Source organism: Hylobates moloch, unplaced genomic scaffold, assembly GCF_009828535.3.
Source record: "Hylobates moloch isolate HMO894 unplaced genomic scaffold, HMol_V3 SCAFFOLD_6, whole genome shotgun sequence".
NCBI lineage: Eukaryota > Metazoa > Chordata > Mammalia > Primates > Hylobatidae > Hylobates > Hylobates moloch.
The window spans coordinates 75,197,463-75,213,785 of record NW_026652281.1 but is presented as its reverse complement, the minus strand read 5'-3'; the positions used below and the strand labels follow the sequence as shown (position 1 = coordinate 75,213,785).

General features: G+C 46.0%; 1 protein-coding gene across 3 annotated transcripts in view; it reads left to right on the top strand.

Annotated features, from left to right (window-relative positions):
- The window catches only part of GGA2 (golgi associated, gamma adaptin ear containing, ARF binding protein 2), a 49,939-nt gene extending 40,555 nt beyond the window's left edge, over nt 1–9,384 (top strand). For all 3 annotated transcript variants that reach the window (XM_032157116.2, XM_058440826.1, XM_058440827.1), the window contains exons 15-17: nt 1,612–1,781; nt 2,788–2,898; nt 4,087–9,384. In XM_032157116.2, the coding sequence (XP_032013007.1) occupies nt 1,612–1,781; nt 2,788–2,898; nt 4,087–4,197 (392 nt within the window). In that variant the 3' untranslated portion in view covers nt 4,198–9,384. The remainder of the gene's footprint in view (nt 1–1,611; nt 1,782–2,787; nt 2,899–4,086) is intronic.
- The last annotated feature ends 6,939 nt before the right edge of the window (nt 9,385–16,323 follow it).

Below are 16,323 nucleotides of genomic sequence, written 5' to 3'. Positions count from 1 at the left end.
GGGACTACAGGCGCCCGGGATGCCTTTCTTTATACATTCGTTTTATACCTTCCTGATTATTAGGAGATCATAATACCAGTGAAGTGCCACATGTAGACATTTAAAATTTTGATCTGCATTACCAATTTCCCTTCTGAAAAGGTTGCTTTTCCCCCCTACTCTTGCCATCATACCCCACTGATATTTTCAGTCTCTTAAATCTTTGGTAGTTTCATTGTTAAACTATGTTTTAATTTTTTTTAAAATTTTTTGTTTTTTTAGAGATGGGGCCTTGCTCCATCGCCTAGGCGGGAGTGCGGTAGCACAGTCATAGCTCACTGCAGCCTCATATTCCTCTCGGGCTCAAGCAATCCTCCTGCCTCAGACTCCCAGGTAGCTAGGATGACAGGCATGCACCACCATATCCAGCAAATTTTTATTGTCTTTTTGGGGGTGGGAGGCAGATCTCGCTGTATTGCCCAGGCTGGTCTTGAACTCCTGACCTCAAGCAGTTTTCCCATCCCAGCCTCCTGAGTAGCTGGGATTACAGGCATGAGACACCATACCCAGCTCTAAGCTATATTTTAGTAATGTATATTTTGATATTAAAGTTTTTTCCCAGCTGATTAACCAGTCTGAGTGCCATTCATTGAGCCAGCCCTGATTTTTGAAGGTTATGTTATGTTACAGTCTCATTTAGATCTGTTCCGCATGTTCTGTTTATGTCACTTTACTTGAATTGTAATTTTATCTGAGTATTTGCTATAGCCCTGCCCCCCTTTTTAAATTTATTCGTTAGTCTTACATAGTTTTTCCCCCTCAGATAAACATTAGTCACTCCTTAGCTAAATTAAAAGTCTCTTTAGAATTTCCATTGGAATGTTATTAAACTTATTAATTTGAGGTGATTTGGTATCTACAGTTTTGTGCAATTAAATATAAGGTGGTATATGTGTGTGTGTGAGCATATGTGTGTGTTTGTAGTCATACAAAAGAGACCAGAAGGAAGTAAGTGCTTATTTCTGGGTAGAATTAAGAATGCATTGGCCGGGTGCGGTGGCTCACGTCTGTAATCCCAGCACTTTGGGAGGTCGAGGTGGGCGGAGTTCAAGTGATTTTCGTGCCTCAGCCTCTCAAATGGCTGGGATTACAGGCATGTACCACCATGCCAGGCTAATTTTTTTATTTTTAGTAGAGGTGGAGTTTTGCCATGTTGTCCAGGCTGGTCTTGAACTCTTAACCTCAAGTGATCCACCTGCCTCGGCCTCCTAAAGTGCTGGGATTACAGGCGTGAGCCCCCACACCTGGCTGATAATTCTCTATTTTCTATAGTGTTCATGCATCATGCATGATTTTAATCATGATCATATCTTCCTCAAAAATGTGATTTTTAATAACTGGTGGTGTGTGTATGATGGTTGGATGGTGGGGAGAGGTCAGTTTGGAGGGTCATAGGAGTCCAGCTAGAGTCATGAGGACTTGGATTATGGTAGTGCAGAGGAATTCAGTCCTGGACATGTTCTGCATGGAGAAGCAACAGCATCTGGGGATAACATGTACATCTCTTTCCAGCCTGGCTGTCCGGGGGGTTTGTAGTGGTGTTAACCCTTTTGCTCGTGCCCTCTCTACCAGGCAGCCTGCCGCCTCTCATTGTGTATGACCGGAATGGATTCAGAATTCTGCTCCACTTCTCCCAGACGGGAGCCCCTGGGCACCCAGAGGTACAGGTGCTGCTTTTGACCATGATGAGCACGGCTCCCCAGCCTGTCTGGGATATCATGTTTCAAGTGGCTGTGCCAAAGGTGAGTCATCTGTTGTGGATTTCTCAGTAATGGCTGTCGGTTTTTAGTGCCAAGTTCTTTGCTGGGACTTATCTGTCAAGTGTCAGGGAAAGAATCTTCACTCAAACTAACTGAAGATGAAGTGGGAATCTAATGGCTTACCTGACTGAGGATTCCTGAATATCTGGCTTCAGATATGAGTGGATCCAGATAGGTTCTTAAACGATGCCTTAAGAATCTGTCTGTATCTCTTGACTCTGCTTTTCTTTGGCACCATTCTGACAGTTTCTCCACAAACAGGAAAGTGGCTACCCACAGCTCCAGGGTTTCATGGTCCTTAACCCTCTTTATCTCAGAAACTCTCACCGGGCATGAAGCATGTATACTAATTACCCAGGAAAGGGCTCTGATTGGGCTTGTTGGTGTTGCTACCATACCTTGGACTAGGAACTTGTGTCCTGGTATATGAGACACTTGGCCAATGTGAGATAACATATCCACCTCTTTTCAAGGGAAGTGGGGCCCTACTGATTAACAGGCACCCCACAGTCACAGGGGAAGGGGGCCTGTCCTGAAAGGAAAAGATTCGAGACAGACAAAAATATGACCTGCAGTCTCTACTTCTTATGGTAGTCTTGTGGGCAATGTTCTGCTACTACCTCTGTTTTATAAGTTAACCCAAGGCTCAGAAAGTAAATATTTTACTCAAGGTCACAGCCAGTGAGAAGCAGAGTTAGAATTCAACCCAAGATGTGCCCTGGCTGTTGATGCTGCCTCTCAGATGCTGGTTATTGACCACACAACTCCCGATCCATTCTGTGTGTGGAAGGAAAGACCTCTTAGATCCTTTTATCAATTGGTGGGAGTCTGCCTGCTTGGGCTCCCATAGGTGCCTCGGGGTACCACGTCTAAGAGGGCCATTTCCTCTTGGAGGAGTGTTGGGGAGGTCCAGCTCCCCCTCACCTGATCTCCATCCTGGAAGCTGTGGTTAGGAATGAGTTACATGTTGGTTTTCTTCCCCCGATAGTCAATGAGAGTGAAGCTGCAGCCGGCATCCAGCTCCAAGCTTCCTGCATTCAGTCCTTTGATGCCTCCAGCTGTGATATCTCAGATGCTGCTGCTTGACAATCCACACAAAGTATGTTCCAGTGTCTGTGGTAGCAGGGAGATGGGTGCCCCTGAACTGTAAGGGGAGGTAACTTTGTGGGTAGAGAGAGGCACATTGAGGCCTTGCTCTAAAGTCTCTGGTTTGTCGGGCACAGTGGTTCACTCCTGTAATCCCAGCACTTTTGGAGGCCTTTTGGAATCCCAGCATTTTGGACCTCCTGAGGTCAGGAGTTTGAGACCAGCCTGGCCAACATGGTGAAACCCCATCTCTACTAAAAATACAAAAATTACCTGGGTGTAGGGGCACCCGCCTTTAGTCCTAGCTACTCAGGAGGCTGAGGCAGGAGAATCGCTTGAACCCAGGAGGTGGAGGTTGCAGTGAGCCAAGATCGCGCTACTGCACTGCAGCCTGGTCAACAGAGCAAGACTCCATCTCAAAAAAAAATAAAGTCGGCCAGGTGCAGTGGCTCACGCCTGTAATCCCAGCACTTTGGGAGGCTGAGGCGGATGGCTCACGAGGTCAAGAGATCAAGACCATGCTGGCCAACATGGTGAAACCCCATCTCTACTGAAGATACAAAAATTAGCTGGGCATGGTGGCGTGCGCCTGTAGTCTCAGCTACTCGGGAGGCTGAGGCAGGAGAATTGCTTGAACCTAGGAGGCGGAGGTTGCAGTGAGCCAAGATCGCACCACTGCACTCCAGCCTGGTGACAGAGCGAGACTCCATCAGATAGAAGGACAGACACAGACAGACAGACAGATAGATAGATGAAAGGGAGGGAGGGAGGGAAAGAGAAAGAAAAGAGAAAGACAGTCAGTCTCTGGTTTGGTTGGGTGTTAGGGGTATATGTGAAGTATCCCTTGCTGGAGTCTGTCTTTGGGGCTCACTGAAGGAAGATCAGATGGATTGTCATAGCTGGGGACCAAGGGAGGGACACATGAACTCTCCCTAATCCTCTGGTGTCCTCTGAAAGGACAAGGTCTGTCTTCCTTAGCTGATCCCTGAATTGCAGCCCATCTCAGGATTTCAGGACTGCGGAAGCATCAAAGGGTTCCCAGGATATGTGCCTGTTTCCCCTTGTTTGTAGTCCCAAAGAGAGTATCCCAGGTATTTTGTATGAGAATTGTTTGAAGCACTCACTTGACTTGAGTTAACATTGACCCCTGTTCCTGGGTTGCTCTCCACTGATTTAACATCTTCTGTCTCTTCTGTCCCAGGAACCTATCCGCTTACGGTACAAGCTGACATTCAACCAAGGTGGACAGCCTTTCAGCGAAGTAGGAGAAGTGAAAGACTTTCCAGACCTGGCTGTCTTGGGCGCAGCCTAACTTTTCACAAGATGGACCCTTCATTTCAAGCTTAGGCTGGCGTTACTTTTGCTGTCTAGTCAGGACTAATCACGGTGTTTCAGTGCAGAGTGCCAAGAGTCCTATCCTGACATCAGGCTCTGGGTGTTAACCTCTGACTTATTCTGCAGATGGTGTGTGTGTGTGTGTGTGTGTGTGTGTGTGTGTGTGTGTGTGTGTGTGTTCGGAGAGAGGGTGGTAGCACAGGGCTTGGGGTATCGGCAGTGTGGGAAATGCAAAGCATTTCTCATCATCATCATCTCTGCTACAGTCATGTTTCTGCATGTCAGCGAGAGACACTGTCCCTGCCTCAGGTTGGAGGTTTTATCAGCCAAAGTGTTTTTTTCATGTATTGTTCGTTCCATTCATCCACTCTGTGCCTTGTCAGCCTTTGAAAGTCTTGGTTGCTCCCAGGCTGCTGTTCTCAGGGACCTTAAAAGGGACCTGGTTAGTCTTGGGGCAGAGAGTATCTACTTGGGCACTCTCTTCCAAGAAAGACCTTGTCTCCATTTTCATTAGACAATGCTTCTTGTGTGTGTTCTGGAAAATCTTCTAAATGGAATGCTTGTTGCACTGTTCACAGGCGAGTGGCTGCCATGAGACCTGAGGACCACACTTGGGGGACCAATCATGTCCTTCACCACTGTGCCTTAGAATCGCCCCTGGACAGACCTCCTGGGCAGAGGGGAAAGCAGCTCCCAGGCCTTACTCAGGCCTCAGGTCCATGGGTTGGGCAGCCAGTCTGGGCCCTTCTCAGGATCCTCATCTCCATCCTCATCCTCTTCCTTCACAGCATTTACTCGGAGCTCTTTGTGACACACCATGTCAGTCATGGTGAATCGGCCAACAGGCAGCCCTTGCCAGTTGACGTCACAGTCTAAGATGGGAAACTGTGGTACAGATAGACGTGAAGAGAGCTTAGCAGTGATTGAGGTGGTGACTAAATATACAGTCATTGAATAAATACCATGTAGCAGATGTACTTTGTGGAGTGTTGAGTAAGTGGAAAATGGAAAGCCAGTTGCATTTAGAGATGATAGGCCTAAAGGGAACTGTCTTCTGTCGAGAAGTAAAGGAAACTTCATGAAGGATGTAGAAGCTTAACTGCCTCAGTGAAGAGAGAACCTGAAGATCTGAGGCAAGCTGGACAGGAGAGGTGGATATTTGTTGATGGAAAAATTCAAGTTTATAATCAATTCCCACTTAGCACCTGCTGTGTGCTAGGAACTTGAATGTGTATGTTTGACAAGTCCTGCTTGGCCTGATCGGTGGGGAGAAGGAACCTGAGCCTGGCTGAGATGGCCAGGCAGAGGGCTTTGAAGTCCAAGCAGCTGAACTGGTTGGGTGGGTTTCTACCTCCAAAACTGCAAGGCTTGTTTGGAGCTCTTAATTACAATATCTGATATTTTTACAGTCTGATCTTTTGACTTCTACATATAGTGGAAATCTGCCAACACTAATTGGTGGAGATGGGAACTGTAAAAGATCAAGTATGCTAATTTTAAGCAAATGTAAAAACTCATAAAACAGATAAACAGTGGGGTGATTTCATTTGCCAAAATGCACATAAGATGAATTTTAATCTAAAAGTACTTTCTTGCTTGTGTTCTGTGTGGCTTTTTTTTTTTTTTTTTTTGAGGCCAAATCTCACTCTGTCATTCAGGCTGGAGTGCGGTGGTATAATCTCAGCTCACTGCAATCTCTGCCTACCAGGTTCAAGCGATTCTCATGCCTCAGCCTGCCGAGTAGCTGGGACTACAGGCGTGAGCCAGCATGCCCAGCTAATTTTTGTATTTTTAGTAGAGACGAGATTTCACTATGTTGGCCAGGCTGGTCTCGAACTCCTGACCTCAGGTGATCTGCCTGCCTCGGCCTCCCAGAGTGCTGGGATTACAGGTGTGAGCCACCACACCCGGCCTCTGTGTAGCTTTTATAGGCTCTGTTGCTGTTGCATAGTGTTGAAGAGGTACCCATTATAATGACAGCATCGCCCTCTGAAGGGTTTTGGTCAAAATGGGTGAATGAGACTTACACATAAAGACAGGCTTTCTCCCCTATAGTTAAGAGGTGAACTCACATGTGTGTACCTGAACATTCTTGCTTTTGAGAAGACAGACTCCCAATGGTACTACTATGCTTAGGTGTTGGACAGGATAGGGGTAGGAGGAGAGGAGGCAGGCTGCTGTCCTGAAAGTGGCTGTGGTTTATGGCATCACTCCCTTCTAATCAGCAAGTCTAACTTACCGCCCAGCTCCTACCTCTTCATTCACTGAACAAGTAGTTATTGGCTGTGCGCAGTGGCTCACGCCTATAATCCCGGCATTTTGGGAGGCTGAGTGGGATGACCACTTGAGCCCAGGATTTCAAGTCCAGCCTGGGCTACATAGTGAGACCTTGTCTCTGTTTTTTTAAAAACTAGTTGTTGACCAGCTACCCTGAGCCAGGCACCACCCTGAAAGAGCTTCTGTTCCTCTGGGGAAAAGCAAATTCATGATGTGTGTACTGGAGATCTGGCACTCATGGCCAGTGCTTTCCAGTATCTTGAACTCTTCGGGGGTCCTGTTGACCCCTATTTCGTGACCTACCTCCATGACTGCTCTTTTTCCTCTGTCTCTTAAGTGTGGTGGTTTTCCAGAGTCCAATCCTCAGGACTTTCCCGTCCACACAGAGGCCTGGTAGCCAGGCGGCTCTAAACCATTAGATGGATTGTAGACCTCTCTCAAGCTGCCACCTCCTTGCTGTCCCCAGATCGTATTTCAGTCTGTCAGGGGTTATCTGTATCTGGAGGTTCCACTGTTGCTTCAGTCTCAGTTACTTAGAATGGAACCCAGAGTCCTGCCCCTTTCCACCTACATGCTCTTACTTGAAAGCACCTGAGACTTATTGGGTCCCTGATTCCTGCTTCGTTTGTATCTGTGGAGTAGTTGCATGTCATTTGGCCTGTTGTCTAAATAATCCCACATCATGTCCTCCCTGCACTTACATTGCCACTGCTCTGATTTGGGCTTTTTTTTTTTTTTTTTTTGGGAGGGGGACAATGCCTCTATCCCAATTCTGAGTACCAGCTCTGGTTCTTGCCACTACCAGAGTTCCCTAGCAAATCTGAGGATCTGACCGGGTGAAAAATTCTGAATGGCTTCCTGGTGCGTAACTTCATGGGATCAAATTCAAGTTGCACACTGGCACTCAGTGCCCTTCTGGTATCATCTGACCAGACCAGGGCCTGCTTCATCACACCACAATAAAGTCCTTTCAAGCCCTGATAATGCCATGTTTTGTCCTAACCTTTTGCTGCAGTTAATTACTCTTTCTATTATCTTCCATGAACTTAAGACTGGGCAAAAATGTTTCCTTATCTGTGAGCCACTCTGAACACAAGCAGGTCATGAAGATAGTGTTGAAAACAGAATAAATGACAACCAAAAGAAAAGTGAATATTATCTAGTAAAAATAGTGTAAATTGAGACAAAATGTTAAAGCTAGAAAGCAAGGGCAATATTTTAGAATACAAATAGTGCTTGCCTACTACAATATTAATCCCAAATCCTTTAAATATACCCATTATAGAAGATGCTTACCCAGCGTCTAGAGTATAAAAGTCGGTTTGTTTGTTTTCTTGAGACAGGGCTTTGCTCTGTTGCCCAGGCTGGAGTGCAGTGGCACGATTGTAGCTCAATGCAGCCTTGAATTCCTGTGCTTAGGTGATCCTCTGGCTTCAGCCTCTGGAGTAGCTGGGACTACAGGTGCATGCTGCCACGCCCAGCTAATGTTTCAGTTTTTGGTAAAGACTGGATCTCTATGTTGCCCAGGCTGGTCTCCTGGGCTCAAGCGATCCTCCTGCCTTGACCTCCCAAAGTGCTGGGATTACAGGCATGAGCCACCATGTTCTGACCCCAGTTTGTGCCAAGCGATACACCAAGATGTTTGTGTGCACATCTGACAGTGGTAATCTTTGGGTCAGGGAATTATAAATTTTCTTTCAATTTTTTATGAGCTTTCTAAAATCAGCTGAAAATAAAGCCTTGTTTTTTATGCTCAGTGTCATTTTTTTTTAAGATAAAGACATTGACATGATTCAAAATTATGAAAGGTGAAAATTCTTCCCACCCAGTTACCATCCTCTGTCTTTTCAGAGGGATTCTAGGCATGTTCAAGAAAATATAGTATACTGTTCTGTGTTTTGTTCTTTTCATGTAACACTATAGATAGCTTGGAGAGAATGCCATTATCAGTATGAATTACTTAGAAACGTAACCCCGCTCTCTTCCCTGAGCTCATATGGTACAAATCAAGCATTTATGTGTTGAAAGTGCTGCATGTTAAAACTCTGGGGTAGCAATTCCCTCGTAGTTTCCTTGTATCCTCTCCCTCCCGCTGGCACCATTCCCAGGCAGCCAAGCAGGCTGGACTTTTCCCTGGCACCCCTCTCTTGCTTCAATTCTGGCAGCCCTGTGCGCTAGAGTGAACCGAGTGTGGGCTGGGAAGTCAGGTTCAATTTCTAGTTTTTTACCACCTGTAGCATCTTGGGCAAGTCAGTGATCTCAGGGCCTCAGTTTTTATATCCGTAAATGGTAAAAATGTTACAAGTCTACTTCACACTTTTTGGTGAGAATTTAATGAGGTGTACAAAATAGCAGATAGGATAGATATTCTATAAATTTAGGTGCTATTTCTCAAATCACCTTCACATCTGAGATTTTCTTAACCATTGTAACAGTGGTGACTTCCGTTTCATTACTGTTCATTTCACAGCCTCTCCTGCTCTCATAAAACCACAGAAATTGTGCTAAGAATACTGATAACTTATGAATATTTTTATAGGCAGCAGAAAAGGTTGATACTTTTAATAAAATCTGACCATGCCAGCTGGGCGTGGTGGCTCACGCCTGTAATCCTAGCAGTTTGGGAGGCCAGGGTGAAGGATCACAAGATTAGGAGTTCGAGACCAGCCTGGCCAACATGGTGAAACCCCATCTCTACTAAAAATACAAAAATTAGCTGGAAATTGCTTGAACCCGGAAGGTGAAGTTTGCAGTGAGCCGAGATCATGCCACTGCACTCCAGCCTGGGCAACACAGCAAGACTCCATCTCAAAAAAAAAAAAAAATCTGACCATACCCTTTGTTAAGATCAGGATCAGCTGCAATAAACAAACCCAAAGTAACCGTCGAAATGTTTATTTTTCTCTGTATTAATTTCTTAGAACTGCTATGACAATGTACCGCAAACTGGGTGGTTTAAGTCAACAGATGTGTTGTCTGAGTTGTGCGGGGTGGGAGTCTAATATTGGGGCCACAGTGCTCCCTCTTGGTGGTTGCTGGCTTCCACCATCTTTGACTTCTTTAGCCTGTAGCTGCATAACTCCAGCCTTTGCCTTCATTGTCATGTGGTGTTCTTGTGCCTTCTTCACATGACCAGTTTTTTTCTGTTTTTTAAAAGACATGCTGGAGTGCAGTGGCATGGTCATAGCTCACTGCAGCCTCAAACTCCTGGGCTCTAGGGATCCTCCCACTTTGGCCTCCCAAGTAGCTAGGACTACAGATGGGTGCTGCCACACCTAAGTTTTAAATTTTTGTAGAGATGAGGGCCTCACCATGTTGCCCAGGCTAGTCTTGGACTCCTGGCCTCCCAAAGTGCTGGGATTACAGGCATGAGCCACCATGCCTAGCCTGACCCTACTGCATCTCTAATCATATTTAATTAGTACTGCTTATCTTTTTGGATTACGTAAAATCAATTGCCCTAGCATTCAAGTTTCTCTACAGCATAGCCTCATCTCAGCTTCAGTTTCCTCTTTTGGAAATAGAAATACTACCTGCCTTAACTCAAAAGGCTGTGAGGAAACCGTGTGGTGGCTCAAGCCTGTAATCCCAGCACTTTGGGAAGCTGAGATGGGAGGATTGCTTGAGCCCAGGAGTTTGAGACCACCCTGGGCAACATAGACCCCTGTCTCTACAAAAAATTACCTGAGAATGGTGCATGTGCCTGTAGTCCCAGCTACTTGGGAGGCTGAGGTGGGAGGTTGGCTTGAGCCCAGGAGGCAGAGGTTGCAGAGGAGGCAGTGGTGAGACAAGATGACACCACTGCACTCCAGCCTGGGTGGCAGAGCCAGACCCTGTCTCCAAAAAGGTGGAAACTGTCATACTGGATAGAAAACACCACCACCACCAAATTCCAACTCTATGCTGTCTGCAAAAGGTACATTTAGGTTCACAAATCAGTAGGAAGTAAAGGATAAAAAAATTAGCCATGCAAGTAATAATAAGAAAGCTGGAGTGGCTGTGTTAATATCACACAAAATACTTTTTTTTTTTTTTTTTTTTTTGAGACAGAGTCTTGCTCTGTCTCCCAGGCTGCAGTGCAGTGGCGCGATCTCACCTCACTGCAACCTCCACCTCCTGGATTCAAGCAATTCTCCTGCCTCAGCCTCCCGAGTAGCTGGGATTACAGGTGCCCACCACCATGCCCGGCTAATTTTTGTATTTTTAGTAGAGACAGGGTTTCACCATGTTGGCCAGGCTGGTCTTGAACTCCTGACCTCAAGTGATTCAGCCTCCCAAAGGGCTGGGATTACAGGTGTGAGCCACCGCACCTGGCACAAAAATAGACTTTAAGACAAGTATTACTAGAGACAAAAAAGAACATTTAATAATGATAAAAAGTGAATATACCAGGAAGACATAAAATTATAAAATGTATATGCACCTCACATCAAAGCCCCAAAATACCTAATGCAAAAATTAATAGAATCGAGTGTAAAAATGGACAATTCAATAATAATTGGAGGCCAGGTACGGTGGCTCATGCCTGTAATCCCAGCACTTTGGGAGGCCGAGGTGGGTGGATCATGTGAGGTCAGGAGTTTGTGACCAGCCTGACCAACATTGAGAAACCCTGTCTCTACTAAAAATACAAAATTAGCCGAGTGTGGTGGTGCATGCCTGTAATCCCAGCTACTCGGGAGGCTGAGGTGGGAGAATCACTTGAACCTGGGAGGCAGAGGTAGCGTTGAGCCAGGATCGCACCATTGCACTCCAGCCTGGCCAACAAGAGCAAACTCTGTCTCCAAAAAAAAAAAAGTAAATAATAGGGCCGAGTGTGGTGGCTCACGCTTGTAATCCCAGCACTTTGGGAGGCCAAGGCAGGTGGATCACGAGGTCAGGAGTTCGAGACCAGCCTGACCAACATGGTGAAACGCCATCTCTACTAAAAAATACAAAAATTAGCCGGGCGTGGTGGCATGCGCCTATACTCCCAGCTACTCAGGAGGCTGAGACAGGAGAATCACTTGAACGTGGGAGGCAAAGGTTGCAGTGAGCTGAGATCGTGCCACTGCATTCCAGCCTGGGCGACAGAGCAAGATTGTCTCAAAATAATAATTGGAGATCTAAATACCTTACCTTCAGTAACGACAGAACAACTACATAGAAAATCAGTGAGGATATAAAATAGTTGAACAACACTATTAACATAGCTAAAATATATATGACACTCCACCCAATGACTGCAGATACATATTTTCAAGTGCACATGGAACAGTCTTCAGGATACACCAACGCTAGGCCATAAAACAAGTCTCAATACATTTAAAAGAATTTAAGGGCTGGGCACGGTGGCTCAGGCCTGCAATCCCAGCACTTTGGGAGGCTAAGACGGGATTGCTTGAATCCCCGGGGGATTTTGAAACCAACCTTGGCAGCAAAGCAAGACGCCATCTCTATAAATAATAAAAGAATATAAACCAGCCGGGTGCGGTGGCTCACGCCTGTAATCCCAGCACTTTTGGAGGCCAAGGCGGCTGGATCACAAAGTCAAGAGATGGAGACCATCCTGGCCAACATGGTGAAATCCCATCACTACCAAAAATACAAAAATTAGCTGGGTAGGCCAGGCGCGGTGGCTCATGCCTGTAATCTCAGCACTTTGGGAGGCCGAGGCAGGCGGATCACAAGGTCAGGAGATCGAGACCATCCTGGCTAACACGGTGAAACCCCATCTCTACTAAAAATACAAAAATTAGCCGGGCGTGGTGGCGGATGCCTGTAGTCCCAGCTACTCGGGAGGCTGAGGCAGGAGAATAGTGTGAACCCGGGAGGTGGAGCTTGCAGTGAATGGATATCGTGCCACTGCACTCCAGCCTGGGCCACAGAGCAAGGCTCTGTCTCAAAAAAAAAAAAAAAAAAAAAAAAAGCCAGATGTGGTGGCAGGTGCCTGTAGTCCCAGCTACTTGGGAGGCTGAGGCAGGAGAATCGCTTGAACCTGGGAGGTGGAGGTTGCAGTGAGCCGAAATCGTGTCACTGCACTCCAGCCTGGAGATGGACTGAGACTCCGTCTCAAAAAAAAAGTATAAATCATACAAGTATGTTTTCCAATCACATGGAATTGAATTAGAAATCAACAGGAAATCCAAGAAATACCCAACTATTTGGAAATTAAACAACATGCTTCTAAATAATCCATGGGTTAAATGAGTCACAAGAAAAACTTAAAAACATTTAGAATCAAACAAAAATGAAAACATCAAAATTTATGAATTACAGCTAGACCAATGCTTCAGAGGAAATTTTTTTTTTTTTTTTTTTTTTTTGAGACAGAGTCTTGCTCTGTTGCTCAGGCTGGAGTGCAATGGCATGCGTGATCTTGGCTCACTGCAACCTCCGCCTCCTGGGTTCAAGTGATTCTCCAGTCTCAGCCTCCTGAGTAGCTGGGACTACCGGTGCCTGCCACCACGCCCGGCTAGTTTTTGTATTTTTAGTAGAGACGGAGTTTCACCATATTGGTCAGGCTGGTCATGAACTCCTGACCTCAGGTGATCCACCCGCTTCAGCCTCCCAAAGTGGTGGGATTACAAGCGTGAGCCACGGCGCCTGGCCTCAGAGGAAATTTTTTTAGAGACGGTCTCACACTGTCACCCAGGCTGGAGTGCAGTGGCACTATTATAGCTCACTGCAGCCTCAAATTCCTGGGCTCAAATGATCTCTGGCCTCTCAGGCTTTTGAGTAGCTGGAACTACAGGTGCAAACCACCATGGCTAGATAATTTTTTTTTAACTTTTTGTAGAGACAATGTCTTGCTTTATAATTTTATTTTTTGTTTTTATTTTTTCCTAGCCATTAGACTATGAGGGAAAAATTAGTAATTTTAGATGGCTATAGGAGAAAGTATTTCAAATCAATAACCTAAGATTCTACTTTAATATACCAAAGAGCAAACTAAATTCAAAGAAAGAAGGAAACTGATTAGCACAGAGATCAACAATAGAAAATGAAAAATAGAAAAAAATTAACAAAGTCAAAGTTGAATAGAAAAAAAATTAACAAAGTCAAAATAGGTTCTTTTGTTTTTGTTTTTGTTTTTGTTTTTTGAGACAGAGTCTTGCTCTATCACCCAGGCTGGAGTGCAGTGGCCTGATCTCGGCTCACTGCAACCTCTGCCTCCCAGGTTCAAGCAATTATCCTGCCTCAGCCTCCCAAGTAGCTGGGATTACAGGCGCCAACCACCATGGCTGGCTAATTTTTGTGTTTTTAGTAGAGACAGGGTTTCACCATGTTGGCCAGGCTGGTCTCGAACTCCTGACCTCAGATGATCTGCCTGTATTGGCCTCCCAAAGTGCTGGGATTATAGGCGTGAGCCACTGCACCTGGCCTGCAGCTGGTTCTTTTAAAAGAGCAACAGAATTCACAAATTTCAGCAGACTGACCAAGGGAAAAAAAATTACCAAAGTCAAGAAAGAACAGGCAGACGTCACCACAATTCTACGGATGAGAAAAGACTATATGAGAATCCTTTGAACAATTTTATGCCAACAAATTATACAACTTGGATGAAGTGGACAATTATTTTTGAGATGGAGTCTTGCTCTGTTGCCCTGGCTGGAGTGCAGTGGTACAATCATGGCTCCCTCCAACCTCCGCTTCCCAGGCTCAAGCGATCCTGCCTCAGCCTCCCTAGCAGCTGGGAAGACAAGACAAGACGAGACGAGACGAGACGAGGCGAGACGAGACACGAGACGAGACACGAGACGAGACACGAGACGAGACACGAGACGAGACAAGAGACGAGACAAGAGACGAGACAAGACAAGACAAGACAAGACAAGACAAGACAAAACAAAACTAGTTATGCAAGTGTAATCATAAGAAAGCTGGAGTGGCTATGTTAATATCACATACAATAGACTTTTTTTTTTTTTAGATAAAGTCTTTCTCTGTCTCCCAGGCTGCAGTGCAGTGGCGCAATCTCACCTCACTGCAGCCTCCACCTCCTGGATTCAAGCGATTCTCCTGCTTCAGCCTCCCAAGTAGCTGGGATTACAGGCGCCTACCACCATGCCTGGCTAATTTTTGTATTTTTAGTAGAGACGAGGCTTCACCCTGTTGGCCAGGCTGGTCTCGAACTCCTGACCTCAAGTGATTTGGCCTCCCAAAGGGCTGGGATTACAGGTGTGAGCCACCGCACCCGGCCTAAAACCGACAATTTTTTTTTTGGGGGGGATGGAGTCTTGCTCTGTTGCCCAGGCTGGAGTGCAATGGCGCGATCTCCACCTACTGCAACCTCCACCTCCTCGGTTCAAGCAATTCTCCCGCCTCAGCCTCTTGATTAGCTGGGATTACAGGTGTGTGCCATCATGCCCAGCTAATTTTTGTATTTTTAGTAAAGACAGGGTTTCACCATATTTGGGCCAGGCTGGTCGCGAACTCCTGACCTCAAGCTATCCGTCGCCTTGGCCTCCCAAAGTGCTAGTATTACAGCACTTTGTGCCTGGTCCCAAGATTCATTTGCCATCTTAAAATCAATTACTATATCATTTGAATAGAATGTGACAAGAACCACACGATTATCTCAATAGGCAGAGAAAAAAAAACGAAATCCAACATCCTAAAAAACTCTCAACAAACTAGGAATAGAAGGGGACTTCCGGCTGGGTGCAGTGGCTCACGCCTGTAATCCAGCACTTCGGGAGGCAGAGGCAGGTGGATCACCTGAGGTCAGGAGTTTGAGACCAGCTTGGCCAACATGGTGAAACCCCGTCTTTAGTAAAAATATGAAAAATTAGCCGGGTGTGGTGGTGGGCACCTCCAATCCCAGTTCCTTGGAAGGCTGAGGCAGAAGAATTGCTTGAATCTGGGAGATGGAGGTTGCAGTGAACTGAGATCACGCCGTTGCACTCCAGCCTGGGCAACAAAAGCAATACACCGCCGCCCCCCCCCCCCCCCCCCCCCCCCCCCCTCGCCAAAAAAAATTTGGAAAGGAAAAAGGAAGTGTCTATTCACAGATGACATGATCCTGTATGTAAACAAATCCCAAACAACACCCCCACATACAAACTAGAAAACAAATTTAACAGTCAAAGGGTACAAGATAAATCTATAAAAATCAATTGTTGCTGAGTGTGGTGGTTCACGCCTGTAATCCCAGCACTTTGGGAGGCTGAGGCTGGTGGATCACCTGAAGTCAGAAGTTCAAGACCAGCCTGGCCAACACGGCAAAACCCCGTCTCTACGAAAAATACAAAAATTAGCTGGGTGTGGTGACACATGCCTGTAATCCCAGCTACTTGGGAGGCTGAGGCAGGAGAATTGCTTGAATCTGGGAGACGGAGGTTGCAGTGAGCTGAGATTGCCCTGCTGTACTCCAGCCTGTGTGACAAAGCAAGACTCTGTAACACACACACACAAAATCATTTTTCTGTAACAAGAAACTATGAAAATTAAGAAAATTCCATTCATGGTAGCATTAAAAGGAAATACTTATTTTATTTTATTTATTTATTTTTTGAAACGGAGTCTCACTCTGTCACCCATGCTGGATAACAGTGGCGCGATTTCTGTTAACTGCAACCTTTGCCTCCCAGGTTCAAGCAGTTCTCCTGCCTCAGCCTCCTGAGTAGCTGGGATTACAGGTGCACACTACCATGCCAGGCTATTTTTGTATTTTCAGTAGAGACGGGGTTTCACCATGTTGGGCAGGCTGGTCTCGTGTCAAACTCCTGACCTTGTGATCCGCCTGCCTCGGCCTCCCAAAGTGCTGGGATCACAGGCATGAGCCACTGTGCCCGGCAAAGGAAATACTTATAAATAAATAAATTTAACAAAATAAGTGCAAGAC